The sequence below is a fragment of the Rhincodon typus genome, chromosome 18, assembly GCF_021869965.1.
Source record: "Rhincodon typus isolate 14 chromosome 18, sRhiTyp1.1, whole genome shotgun sequence".
NCBI lineage: Eukaryota > Metazoa > Chordata > Chondrichthyes > Orectolobiformes > Rhincodontidae > Rhincodon > Rhincodon typus.
In genome coordinates, this window is record NC_063349.1 from 7,313,927 (window position 1) to 7,328,959 (window position 15,033).

At 40.5% G+C, this 15,033-nt stretch overlaps 1 protein-coding gene across 1 annotated transcript in view; it reads left to right on the forward strand.

The window, feature by feature from the left end:
• pnpla8 (patatin-like phospholipase domain containing 8) overlaps positions 1-15,033 on the forward strand; it is a 56,059-nt gene that overhangs the window by 8,793 nt on the left and 32,233 nt on the right. The window contains exons 3-5 of the mRNA XM_020516419.2: positions 780-929; positions 7,221-7,372; positions 11,528-11,622. Coding sequence (XP_020372008.1) covers positions 780-929; positions 7,221-7,372; positions 11,528-11,622 — 397 coding nt within the window. The remainder of the gene's footprint in view (positions 1-779; positions 930-7,220; positions 7,373-11,527; positions 11,623-15,033) is intronic.

Here is a 15,033-nt window from a genome sequence, read left to right on the forward strand (position 1 = left end):
AAAGCGGTTATGGTCCTCAACAGAATAATCTGTGTGGGTTCACAAGGAGCGATTTCCAGTGTTTTAGTGTAAGCTAGTTCCCTGGCACCTGCTGTGCCGTGGTGGCTGTCAGCAGGGCCTCTGCATTCAACCCTGTGGGGATTGGAAGATCTGTGTTTCCTTTGTGGCTGGGGAAAAGCGCTTGAGACCATCGATGTAAGATAGTCACCAAGAAATACAACGGGGAATTTAAAAAAACAAGCTCTCCACCGGCAAATGGGATTACTGGGTCATAACTATAGCGGTAGCAATCTGTGATTGATTGTAGCAATCTGTCTGTTTATAGCTCCTCCCATGGTTTTGGCTTTCTTGTGCATGGTGCATGGTGCACTCTGTCACTTTGGTTCAGCAGACAATTCAACTTTTGTTTCTAGCAATAAGCCTAAAATTTTCACGTTTAATGATGTCACCGTTTCATTGCCCAGTATTTTGATGCATGTGGGTACATTTTTCCATTTAACATAGTTTGTTTTTTCTGTAGTCAGCTCTATTTGCTATGAGACAATGCATTGACTTAACTCGTTTTGAAGGATCTTCAGCTGTTCCTGTAATTTGATATTGTCTATGACTTTGCTTGATTTGCTTAACTTAAGATTGTCACGATTTTCCAACATTTTAACTTGGGTAAAAATACAGAATAAAGTTACATGACCAAGACCCCCCAAAGTCCAGGAGAATTGCTGTGACATGTTTTTATCTCTCCAGTCATTGCGTTATCACTTTTTTTTTTCCCTTTCTAGATCATCGCTAAGTTCAGTGTAGACAACCGGACAAGAGCTTTGGTGCAAGCGTTACACAGAGCCTCGGATGTCAGGGTGTATATTAATCGAGTTGAAGAGCTGAATTACCACCTCCTGGAATTTCCAGAAACCCGGGCTGTGGCTGTCAAAGTAAATGAGAGGCTGCCATTCTTCTTTGTTTTATTCAAATGAGTTTGTTGAAATTTGCATTGTGGGACTCTTTGAACTCCAACATAAAAGAAACCCTGTAACCCCACCCTCCCAATGCCAACGCCACCACCACCAACTCATTGCTTTGTTCCACTACACACCAGAGAGGAATTGAACACGAAGCCATTTCCCATAGGTGTCAAGTATGCACTAATTGACCTCCTGTGGCATTGTACATAGGGTGTTGAAACAAACTATAGTATTGATTCCAAGCTGGATATTAGCATGGTTGGAGGACTGGTAAACTAATAGAAGACGGGGAGTTGGGATAAAGGGTGCATTTTCAGGATTGGAACGTGTAGCTAGTGGTCTACCACAGGGATCAGTACGGAGGCTGCAATTATTTACAATGTGTATTGATGACATAGATGAAGAAAATGAATGTACTGTGTCACATTTTGTAGATGGCACAAAAATAGGTGGGAAGGCAAGTGGTGATGATAAGAGTCTGCAGAGGGATATAAGAAGATTAAGTAAATGGACAGAACTTGCCAGATGGGATGTAATATGGGACATGTGAGGTTTTGCACATTGGCAGGAAGAAGAGGAGCTGAATATTATATAAATATACAGACAGCTGCACCGCAGAGGGTTTTGGAAGTCTCTTGCATGACTTTCAAAAAGCATACAAGTTCAGCTGGTAATAGGGAAAGTAAATAGAATGTTGACCTTTATTTCAAAGGGAATCTGGCACAAAAATAGGGAAGTTTTGCTAAAACTATACAAAACACTGGTCAGATCAGACCAGAATGAAAAACTTTGGGTCCCTTATCTCAGGAGAAGATCATGGAAATCTCAATGTGCAAGTAGGCCATTCAGCCCGTCAGTCCGCACTGACTTTCTGAAGAGCATCCCTCCCAGGCCCACCCTATCCCTGTAACCCTGCATTTCCCATGGCTAATCCACCTAGCCTGCACATCTTTGGGCTGTGTGAGGAATCTCATACAGATACGGGGAGAATGTGCAAACTCTACACAAACAGTCACCCATGGCTGTGAGACGGTAGTGCTAACCATTGAGACACCGTTGGGTGGGCCTGTACTCATTGAAGTTGAGATGAATAGGAGGCAACCTTATTGAAACATACAAGATTCCTGGGGTCTTAACAGGGAAGATGTGGAAAGGTTGTTTCTCCCTTGTGGGAGAGTCTGGGACCTGAGGGGATAAACTCAGAATAAGGGGTTTATTTTTTTTTTAATCTATGTTGCTTTGCCTTATCAAAAATTCTAATAAGTATGTCAGGCATAATTTCCCTTTCATGGAGCTGTGCTGACTCTGCTTGATCATGCTATGTATTTTAAGTACTCTGCTATTATGTCCTTCGTAATTGACCAACGTTTTCACAATAGTATGTTAAGCTAACTGGCTTGCAGTTACTTTATTTTTGTCTCCTTCCTTTTATAAATAATGGCAGTTTTCCATTCCTGTAAAGACTGTTGGAAGATAGCTACTACTTTTCATATTCTATGATACATCCCATCATGTCATTTCTGTCCCACTTTCTGGCATTTAGCCAATAGCCGTGGATGTTTTGAGTGTTCATCTTAGCTCTTAAAAGTCTTGAGGGCTACTGCCCCTTTTAGGCAGCGCGTGCCAGATACCCAGAACCTTCTGGTTGAATAGTTTTTTGTTGTCCCTCCAATCCTGCTCCTTGCCTTAAAACTGGATTCCCTCCATTATTGTTGCCTCTGCTAAGGGGAAAGGTTTTTCTCTACTTGCCTTGTCTCAGCGCCTCAGAACTTTGTACACCTCAATCGGATTCCTTCTCGGCCTTCTCTACTTTAAGGAAAATACCCTCAATTTATCTATTTGTCGTATAATTGTATAGCATGGAAGCAGACTGCCTTGTCCAACTCGTCAATACCAACTGATATCCTAAATTAATCTCATCCTTTTTGTCAGCATTTGGCCCGTGTCCCTTTAAACCCTTTCTACCCTTTCTATTCATGTGCCCATTCAGATGTCTTTTAAATGTTATAATTGTACCAGCCTCCACTATTTCCTCTAGCAGCTCATGCCATACACACATCACCCTCTGTGTGAAAAAGCTGCCCCTGAGGTCCCAATTAAATCTTTCCCCTCTTATCTTAAACTATGCCCTTTCATTTTGGACTCCCCGACATTGGGGAAAATACCTTGGCTATTCATCCTATCCATGCCCCTGATGATTTTATAAACCTTTATAAGGTAACCCCTCAACCTCCTACTCGGAAGTCCCAGCATATCCAGCCTCTCCTTATGACTCAAACCCTTCAGACCCGGTAACATCCTTGTAGAAGTTTTCTGCACCCTTTCCAATTTAATATCTTGTTTCTCTTCGTAGCTGAATCACTCCAGACCAGGCAACATCCTGGTGAATCTCTTCTGTTCCCTGTCCAGTACATTCACATCCTTCCAGTGACCAGGATTGCACATAGTGCTTCAGCTGTGGCCTAGCTACTATTACATATGTAATTCCATCATTTGCTCCTTGCTCTTATATTCAATTCCCTGATTAATAAAGGCAACTATCCCTTAGTGCCTTAACAATCTTATCTACCTGTCCTGCTGCCTTCAGGAATCGATGGTCATCCACACCAACATCCTTCTGATCCTCTGTACTTCCTAGGGTCCTATCATTAAATGTATACTCCCTTGCCTTGTCACCCTTCCAAAATGCATTATTTCGCACATCTCTGCATTGTTTCATTTTCCACTGTTCGGCCTGTCTATAACATCTCATATCCAAGGCTATAACATCCCATAGTCTAAGTGGAGATTAATCCTACCCCTCTGATTTTTTTCTTTTTGCAGTGGATTCCTTGCCACAGATGTTAGACTCACTAATCTGTAGTTTCCTGGTTTATCTATACCACCTTTTCTTGAATCTTGATGCCACATGAGCTGTCCTGAATCCTCTGACACCCCTCCTGTGACTAAAGAGGATTTGGAAATTAATGACTGTGCCCTTGCAATCTCTCCCTTGCTTCCTTCATCTGGGCCTAGGGATTTAGTCACGTTCAAATCTGATAAAACCTCCTCCCTGTCATGCTAATTCATTCAAATATATAACAGACACCCTCCCTGATTTCTGCACCTACATTTGTCCTTCTCTATTGTGAATGCATATGTAAAGCACTCGTTTAAAACCTCAGCTAAAACCTTTTCTTAAAATTCATTTGTGGGGTGTGGGCATCATTTATTGCCGATCCTTAGTTGCCATTGAGAAGGTGGTGGTAGCTCCCTTGTACCACTTCAGTCTATTTGCTGTGGGTTGACCCGTAATGCCATTAGGGAGGGAATTCCAGAATTTGACTTAATGACAGTGAAGGAACGGCAATATATTTCTGAGTCAGAATGGTGAGTGGCTTGGAGGGGAACTTACGGGTGACGGTGTTCCCATGGATCTGCTGCTCTTATCCTTCTATATGGAAGTGGTTTTGGTTTTGGAAGGTGCTGTCTGAGGATCTTTGAATTTCTGCAGTGCATCTTGTAGATAGTACACGCTGCTGCTACTGAGCGTCAGTGGTGGAGGGAGTGGATGCTTGTGGATTTCGTGCCAATCAAGCGGGCTGCTTTATCCTGGATGGTGTCAAGCTTCTTGAGTGTTGTTGGGGCTGCACCCATCCAGGGCAAGTGAGGAGTATCCCATCACACTCCTGACTTGTTAGTTGGAGCTGGTGGTTGAGTGTCGGGGTGTCAGTAGGTGAGTTACTAATGTAAAATATTAATATGATGCAGACACACTCACTAATTTCAATTCAAATTATATGCATTTTATATTTTAATGTTCGAGTTAATGTGAAAAATATCAAGCTGGGATGAGAATATGAAAACCTGATTGGCTGTGCAAGAAATCAGGGTGGGGAAGTGAACATGCCCCTTACAGAAAGGGAAGGGAAATAAACAAAATTGACAATATCTGTAGATGAAGTATTGTTTTAAACTTTGTTAATGAGTCACTTGTTTGCTCAGTATGTGTTCACATACATTCAGGCCATGTGATTCCAAACTGAGAGGACTCTTGAGTGCTCCACGATGTGGTCAGAATGTGCAACTACAGATAGACCAAAACCACAGTGTGAGATGTGGAAAAAGCGTTTTGAAAAATGAACAGATAGGCATCATCCAGTTAATGTGGGAAAGTTGGTCTAGAACTTTTGAATGGAATGATGACTGCTGATGACATTCTAAACACTGTGAATACTCTCAATTATAATTGCTGTCATTAGGATTTTGATAAATTATAATTCATGAGTTGTGGGTCAGCTGTTTAGTTGAATGAAAGCACCCAACAGTATACTTAATTATATCTTTTGTCCTTTTTTAAAAAAAAAAGTTGAATCCTGTCTTGAAATCAACATTTGAGCTTCATACTGGCAGGGTAAAGTGCAAATGGCTACAAGAACTGCAACTAGTGCACATAATCATCTGAGTAATATGTAGTGATGAAACCAGACTGTTAGATTAGAATCAAGCTGCACATGTTCAAATGTTCTTGATTACAATCTCTTACCCCACTCCTCCTTTTTCACCTTATTACAATGTTCAATAACGTAGAATTTCTTCTCCCTCATATACTCGTCCAACCTCCCTGCAAATACATCTGTTTTAGTTCGCTCAACTTTGTTGGTGAGTTCCATATTCTTGCCACTCTGCTGAGTAAGGTAGGTTCTTGCTCATTTGATTTCTATTTTGGTGACTGCCTCATTTTAGTGGCCTTTAGTTTTCCTTCCCATCCATGAGGGGCAATGCTTGTGCCAATTTATCGGAACCTTTCATAAGTTTCCAGATTTCAATTTGGCTGCTTTTAGCCTTCTCTTCTCGGGTAGAAAGTCCTTTCGTTCATCTTTTGGTGATGGATACAATCTTGCACTGTGGTGTCACGTTTGTAATTCTATTTTACATCTTCTCCACTGCCTCTCCTTATCGTTAAAATAATGAGCAGAACTATACATGGTACTCCCAATATTTGGCATGTATTTAGCAAAGCTATTTTGCTTTTCAATTCTAGAAATAAACCCTGGAACTTTGATTACTTTTGTTATGTCATAATTAACCTGCGTTAAAAGTTTTGTGCATTCGCACTCTCAAATCCTTTTGCATATCCAGTCCAGTTAGTTAATTGTCTTTTTTCTCAAAATGTAACACCTCTCACTTCAAACTGCATTTGACTTTTTTTGCCACTTGTTTGCCCATTCTGCTAGTTTATTAAATATAGATTAATACATGTGTCCATCTGAAGTAGAGAAATTTGAGTCATTTATTTGATATTTCTCCTATATTAATGTAACTATAGAATTTTTAGTGACTATTTCTGATGTCTTCTGCCTCTAAGTCCTGAAAGGAAGTGTTTATTTAATATGTCTGACATTTCACTGTCACTGTTGTTCCTAACAATGGCCCTTTTCCCATCCTGACTTTACATTCATGCATGTGCCTGTGGAATGCCGTATTATTTTGTTTCAAGTTCCTTGCTGAGTGCCAGTGGATTAAATAAATGGGCAAACTTGGAAAAATTGATGATGACTTCAAGCAAAGAGTTGGCTACTTCTAACAAAATAATGATAATAGAGGTTTCAATCTCATTGCCGTATACACCTGACTAATATTTGATTTGCTAGTAATATTTTCAGCGGTTTAGTTAGTTCACAAAAGAACAGCAAATTATACAAGTCTAACTTTTGAAGAAAGAGGCAATTTTTATGACCTTGTTTGAACAGGCTAGTACTCCAAATTTTCCACTGAATATAATGTTCACATACTTTGAAAATGCACGATTTCATCACGTAAACAAAAAGTGATTTATCTTGGATTGTTCAGTTGTAAACAATAGCAAGTTGCAATGTAGCCCTCAGTGGGAATTTCCTGTCAACTTCCTGTCTAGTTGGCTGTCAATGATTGATTAGGCATGGCAGTTAAAATGCTAACATTACTGCTCAATCTGCTCAAAATAGACCTACAGTTAAAGTTGGAATGAGCTTTTAAATATCTTTTCCAGTAAAAAAAAAAGCTAAATTTAATTGTAGTATATTAGATGCTGTTATTACATGCTGCAGAACACATTGGAATACTTAAGTAACTTCCCTGGAGAGCTGACAGTGGGTAAGTACAAGCCACTTTTTTTCATGGATATTTCTATTTTAGCAAGAATTGCTAACCATACTACCTTTTTAATCATGTTAAATATTTGCTTTAAATCTTGTAATGAAGACTTTGAGTTTTTAAGATGGTCTTATCCTTTCAAAACAGGAGAAGATAATTCCTTGCTTGCTACGATTGAGGCAAGCAAATAATGAAACTCTTCAGAACGCAGTCAGGGAGGCCCTGGCTTTGATTGGATATACAGACCCGATAAAAGGCCGTGGCATTAGAGTTCTGACTATTGACGGAGGAGGAACGAGGTAATTGAATTTCTGATTTTAATGTTTCAAGTGAGGCTTTTATATTGCATCAAGATAACTCTCCCATTTGTCTTTGTCAACCATCATAGTAAAGTCCCAGGGCACCATAGGGCTGTTGGTGTGTTTAACCTGAGGGTCTGGAATTCCTGGTACGGGGACGGAACCCACGCCATTGGAGTCATGCTGTATCGCAAACCAGCCATCCAGCCAACTGAGCTAATCAACCCCAGCTAAGGTCACCTTGAAGGTTCTGCCTTCTCAACCTCGCCCCTTGTCTCTGAGGCATAGCAACCCTCCGGTTAAGCTGAACCGCAGTCGTGTGTCTCTAATGAGAGAGCAGCCTAATGGTCCTCTGGGACTCTGGTGACTTTACTGACCTATAATCTGATCATCAAAATGAGCCCTTTGTTCAAGGTTTCTGCTGCTTTCCTGGTTGGCTGCTCAGAGGTGACTTTGAAGATCCACTTGATTTTTCCCTTTGGAGGGTTGGTTGCTACATTCTGAGCTCAGTCACTGCTCAGCTTTTGCGAGGTCCATCCAAAGCAAAATGACTGATTTTAATCTATAGCATTCTGCAACAATATTGTTAGTGAACTGGGGAAGGAATGTTTGTTAGTTGCATTGCATTTTTACTGGCACCTAGATTTAAATCCATTCCACATCTATGGAATGATGATTTCGCGCTAAGGGTGCTGCATGGCAAGATACTGGCCAACCTCAACCTGCTTAAGCAGATGGTGTAGGTTGGTCATTAGGTGTCTGCAATTGAATGCAAGTGGAAGACTTTCTTGAACTCAATAATGCAGGTAGGGAGAGTATAAATATCACACTGGTGCATTGGGAGTTCTGAAGTTCTCTTCCTGGTGAAGAGAGTAAGGTTTGAAAAATCCATTTATTAGGAGTATAAACGAGTCTTAAAGTTCAGAATTTTAATTGATGCAAAACAAATAACACCAATTATAATTACCCATTTGTTCAAAGCAAAGCTAATGGTATTTTTTTAAACAACCACATAGATATTTTAATTCCTTTAAAAAGAACTGGAAACCCATTTGTATTTGGGGTGAGGGATCTAGGCTTTTTTCCATTTCACAGAAACTCTCGCTTTATTTTGTGGGTCTAACAGCAGAAGGACTTTTCAGTCAATGGTCATGCATTGTGAGGGATGGCAGTTCTAGATGCTGACTCGTATGTTCACTGGAAGCTGAAACGTTTACAAATGAAAGATGAGAGAATTTATTTCTTGTTTAAAGGGAAAAGTAATCCTGCTGCTGGTTGTGTTTAGACAAGGTTAAAAGTTGAAATGGTGAATTATGATTGAGCTCAGTTAAACAGAAGGGAGAATCTGCTGCAGCTCCAGTGTTGGAGAATGATGTCAACATGCATTACCGCTGTCAAAGTAGCCACCATGAACTTTCTGGCCCCTTGCACATGCTCTGCCATTTGATAAGAAGGGAGACAATGCTCATTTAAGTCGACAAGAGAGGGGATTTAAAGCTATGTCTGGTCAGTCCTGAGCTTATTGATTCTTATTTCATTTTTATTTTTATTTTTTTACCCTTCATTTTTGTCACATCGACACCAGCATTTGTCACCCATCCTTAACTGCACTTGTACTAAGTGGCTCACTACTCCATTTGAGACAACTGGTAAGTGTCAACCTCATTGCAGTGGGTCCATAGTCACAAGTAGGCCAGATCATATATGGACGGTATGTTTTCCTTTCCTAAAAGACATTAGTTAACCAGGTGGGCTTCTATGACAATAGAACGTCGACAATAGATTATAGTTTTGTGATCACCTTACTGGGACTAACTTTCAATTCCAAATCTAATCAATTATTTTTAAAAATTTCACCAGGGCTACTAGTAGGATTTGAACCAGAATGCCAGCCAACTAATCTAATGGCTTGACCATGACATCATGGTCTCCCCGTGAATGGCAGAGTGAGCTAGATGTCCTATTCCTGTCCTTTTTCAGTTATGTTGATAGGATAGCCATTGTAGTTAGTGGCTCTCTGAATTTTCTCTTCTGACAAATTAATGAATAAATATCGATCTGGTGAAAATGTCGCGTAAGTAGTGGTCCATTCCTTGAAGCATCAGCCTGTATTCAAAACAAGGCCCGTACGTTTTTCGTTTTACCTTATCACGGCAGTTACTACACCCCTGTAGACCTTCAAAGACACTTTTTCTCTCAGGGAATAACTGAGAGAAGCCATCATAAATTTGTATATCATTTTTATTACCTGCAGATTATTTGGGTTTACAGACAAAATGCAATAAACAGGCACATAGCTTCCATTCAGAAAAACATCCAAAGCCACCACCGTTTTACAATTGAGTTAAAACTTGTATCACCAATATATTCTTTATGACCATAAGATATAGCAGCAAAATTAGGCCGTTCTGCCCATTTGAGTCTGCTCTGCTATTCAATCATAGCTGATACGTTTCTCACCCCCGCTCCCTCCCCACCCCCACCCCTTTCTGCTGCCTTCTCCCTGTGATGCTTGATCCTTTTACTCATCAGGAACCTATTTATCTGTTTGCTGTCCATGGCCACTATATCCAGGCATCTCATTGTTCTTTAAGTTTCACTAAGATCTCCATCATCCTTCTAGACTCCATCACACAGATCCAGAGTACTCAGCTGCTGCACATATGACAAGCACTTCATTCTTAGGTCCTCCAAGGCCAGCATACCCTTCCTTAGATACAGGGTTCAAAACTACTCATGATATTCCAAATGCAATCTGACCAGAGCCTTATACAGTCTCAGGAATACATCCCTGCTCTTGTATTCTAGACCTCTTGAAATGAATGCTAACATTGCAGAGTTTGGTAGAGTTCGTGGAACCTCCATTGGTTCCAACAGTTCAGAGAGCAGCTCACCACAAGCAGTTCAAAGCTGATTAGTGACGTTCAATAAATGGTCTAGCCAGCAATACCCCTACCTCCGAAAGAATTTTTAAAAACTGTGTAGAGAGCTGACAGATAAATTTCTGACTTCTGGCTCTCCACTTGAGGTATTAGACTCATTTGAGGCCAAGTTGGTTGTATGTGGTCATTGAATTCTTCACTGGAGCTCTTCTTAACTTACCATGGGTGTTTTGCCTTCTAGATGATGGCACCTTGAGCTATCACTTATTTTAGCAATGTTGATATCAAAAAGTGAGACAAAAATGTAAGAAATTCAAATTTTTTTTTAAACACTTGCATAAAATAGTTTCCCAACTGTGGTTAGCTATTACGTAATAAGTATTTCATTCTCAGCAGGATTTTCACAAATGGCAAATATTCTGCCATTGTAGCAGACTGCTTTATAGAAATTTATCCATTACTTACATTGTGAGCATTAGGAAGTAATTTTTGTGGTGCAGTGAGTAGAATGGAACATTTTGTTTGCAACAACAGTATTTGTTGCACCACCTGACTTAGAATTGGACCGCTTTGCAGAACACCTATGCTCGGTTGGCACTAAACAACTGCACCTCCCAGTCGCGAACCATTTCAACTCCCCCTCCCATTCCTCAGACGACATGTCCATCCTGGGCCTCCTGCAGTGCCACAACGATGCCACCCAAAGGTTGCAGGAACAGCACCTCATATTTCGTTTGGGAACACTGCAGCCCAATGGTATCAATGTGGACTTCACAAGCTTCAAAATCTCCCCTCCCGCTATTGCATCCCAAAACCAGCCCAGCTTGTCCTTGCCTCCCTAACCTGTCCTTCCTCCCACCTATCCCCATCTCCTACCTACTAGCCTCATCCCGCCCCTTGACCTGTCCGTCCTCCCTGGACTGACTTATCCCCTCCCTAACTCCCCACCTACACTCACCTTTACTGGCTCCATCCCCGCCTCTTTGACCTGTCTGTCTCCTCTCCACCTATCTTCTCCTCTCTCCAGCTTCTATCCGCCTCCCCCTCTCTCCCTATTTATTTCAGAACCCCCTTCCCCTCTCCCATTTCTGAAGAAGGGTCTAGGCCTGAAACATCAGCTTTCCTCCTGCTCTGATGCTGCTTGGCCTGCTGTGTTCATCCAGCTCTACACCTTGTTATCTCAGAATTTTCCTTAACGTTTACAGAAAAGGTATGAACTTAGACATATAAGTGGCTCAAACTGGTATTGAGAGAAATGTTTTATTTGTCATAGGGGACTGGTTGCTCTTCAGACCCTTCGTAAACTTGAAGAACTGACAGGAAAACAAGTCTATCAACTCTTTGACTACATCTGTGGGGTTAGCACAGGTAGGTTCTGTGTGACTATAAGACAGAGGAACGGAAGTAGACCATTCGGTCCGTAGCGTTCACTATAACCATTTCATGAGATTGTGGGTGATCTGATAATCCTCTTCACTTTGACTGCACTTTCCTGCCTTTTCCCCATAACCCTTGATTCCCATACTGATTGGAAGCCTGGCTGAGCTTTGAATATATTTAACAATCCAATCTTAACACCCGCTGTGGCAAAGCATTCTACAGCTTCACTACCCTTTGAGAAAAAAGTTTCCTCCTTTGTCTTAAAATGGGAAACTCTACTCTGAGATTATGCCCTGTGGTCCTAGGTTTTCAGGCAAAAGGAAACAATCCCTCCACATCTCCCCTGCTAAGCCCCCCCCACAAGAATCTTGTATGTTCCAATTAGGTCTCCTAATTCTAAACTTGAATGAATACAAGCCCAACCAACTCCACCTCCATTGAAAATCTCTCCATACCCAGTATCAGCCGAGTGAACCTTTGCTGGACTACCTCCTATGCCAGTATATCTGTCCTTCGATAAGGAGATCAAAACAGTTCACAGTATTTCAGCTGTGGTCTTGTTTAATGTGCCTTGTTTAATGAGACCTCCCTATTTCTACACTCCATTCCCTTGAAATAAAGGCCAACATTCCATTTGCCTTCCCTATTGCTTACTAGTCAATATTAATGTCCATACTAGTATTTTGTGATTCATGCGCAAGGACCCCCCAAATCCCTTTGTGCTGCAGCTTTCTGCAGTCTCTTCCCATAGAGGGAAGACTCTAAATAGGCTTAAATTGATATGTGAGCTATTCAGCCCACCGTAGTCTGTTTCATTTCTATTTGCTTCAGAACATTGTATTGATCCTTGCATATGGTTCTGGATAGCCTGCCCTGCCTGCGAGTAGAAGTTTTCTGCCCACCTCTAATTCAACCTAAAAAGGCCCAAAACTCCTACGAAAAGATCAGCTCTAGGAACCTGTAGCCTGTTGTAATTGGTGACCCTGCTGCAGAGTCAAGGCTCTGAGATGAGAAATTGATCTTGCCAGACATCCAACCTATGTGTGCCATACTTAACTTTAACTATTCTTCCAAGTCCTCGCAGCAGTGGAAGCTATAAATGCAATTCAGCACTGAGCTAATGTGCATTCGTGTGGGAGATGGATCTTGACAAAATGTTTAAACAAGCAAGGTCATGCTCCCCTTTCCATTAAGGGAAGAATATTCTTTCATGCAAGAAATTGAGGTTAATGCTTTAAAACATGAATTTACTGATGGAAATATTTGATCAACCTGATGCTGCTGGATGGTTTTACAGAGTTGTTATAGCTCTTATAAATTCTAACTAGTAACTATATTTTACCAATAAATCATTCACAAGTAATTCAACGTTTTTGCATGCAATTGTCAACTGTTGCCAAGTCCTGATCAGTCATTACCAATAAGTAAAATCGGCTGATTACTTACGACTTGGTCAAGAAACACCTTACTTGAAAATAAGGATGAAACTTCTTGCAAGTCCCATTATGTGCTCGTTGTTCCCTATTTCTGTAATCTCCTTCAACAGCCTTTTACAATCTCTGAAACAAAAACAAAGTTGCTGGAAAAGCTCTGCAGGTCTGGCAGCATCTGCGAAGGAAAAAACAAAGTTAACGTTTCAGGTCTGGTGACCCTTCCTCAACCCTTCTGAGCTTTTCCAGCATCTTTGTTTTTGTTCCTGATTTACAGCATCCTCAGTTCTTTCGGTTTTTATTTAGTATTTTACAGTCTCTGGTCTCCAAAATGTTCCTGATTTAATTGCGCTGCCATAGAAGCCAAGCCCTAAGCTCTGAAATTCGCTCTCGTTCTTCACTACATTTTTCTGTTTGAAGACATTCTTTAAATGTACTTTTTTTTTTTAACCTACTTCTCTACCTACTGCTTTCTTGTTCAACTTGGCATCGTATTTTGTTTGATAATGTCCCTGTGAAATATCTTGGAACATGATACTATGCAGAGGTGCTATAGAAGTGCATGTTGCACTTGTTAATCTGGGAAGTATATTCGACCATACTGGTGCCAGTTGCTTTTCATAACCACCAGAGGGCACTGATTGTTAACAATTCGTGTCCATCTGCTATAATGCATTAGAATTGCAGCAATGATTCTACACCCTCTAACAAGGAAAATGAAGCATAAGAAAAGATGGGTGTAATGAGTCCTGATGGTACACTGTTTGGAGAATGCTATTAATTAACAAAGATTTTGATGCCTTTCAAATTTTGAAAGCCTTCAAGTTAGTTTGGATCTTTGGAATGTGGAAGTTCATTAATTAAGGGGGATGAATACTTGCCCTCCTGCCTGCAGGAGTTCTACTTGCAATTAATTGTGGGGTATAATGTAATTTTATTTTCCATTTCTAAAAATTATAGATTAATACATTAATTTACTGATCTGTTTTCTATAGTGATAACTAGGATAAGAAGTGTGTAACAGGAAAGGATGCTTTAGCTTATCAAGTCTGCTCACCCTCAACTTGTGATTGATTATTCTTTAATAATATTCCTCACGGGGCAACAGTTTATGTTTTAGTTTACAAAAAAATGTTTTATTCGTTTATCTCCTCCTGTTTATTATAAAAAATCAAGCAGGACTATCAGTATCTCCATCATTCCCCACAGATCCCCATTCCCTCTCAATCTCCTCGCTGATTACTAATCCACCTCCATTTTAAATATATCGTTTGGTTCAACATCAGCTGTCATTTCTAGGAATCTTTTTCACATATCCATTATTGAGGTTGGGTTGAGTTGAGGGATTGGCTTGCAAGAAAGTAAGTTTATCCTGTTCTGTAACAGAAGTGAATTTTATACTTTTCATCCTGTGCTCGTCAAGTATAGTGCAACTTAGATAATGTCGATTTCAACCTCTAAATCTTTGAAACCTTTGTAAACCTACCTCACATCTATCCTTAATCATGTTCCAAAAAAGATTAATTTTGTTGTGAAAGGCTTTGATGACTTGACTTCTTTCAGTTATGCCGACATTCTGGTAAGTCTTTGAATCCTTTCCGATCTGTTTTCTGTGCTCCAGGCTTGGCCTCGGACTCCTCCATATGAGGATACTATTTATCAGATGCAATGGTGAAGTTTTACAGATGAGTTTAAGGCCAGCTCTGTGCTCCAGTTTTGTCTCTTGTAAAACTGCACCGTGCTGACTGGATGATTTCTTGCTCCTGTCGTTCCTGTGTACTTATTTTTATCTCTAGAAATGAAGCAGGCTTTTTTAATATTGCAATTAGTTTAAGAATATCAACCAGATGCTCTGGAAAATCAGCCGACACTGCTGAAAACTGTTTTGAGATTGAATCCTTCTACAGGAGAGATGGGTGATCCTTCATCCCCTCTGCCTAGGCCGGGTTTCCGTGACATAAAAAAGAAG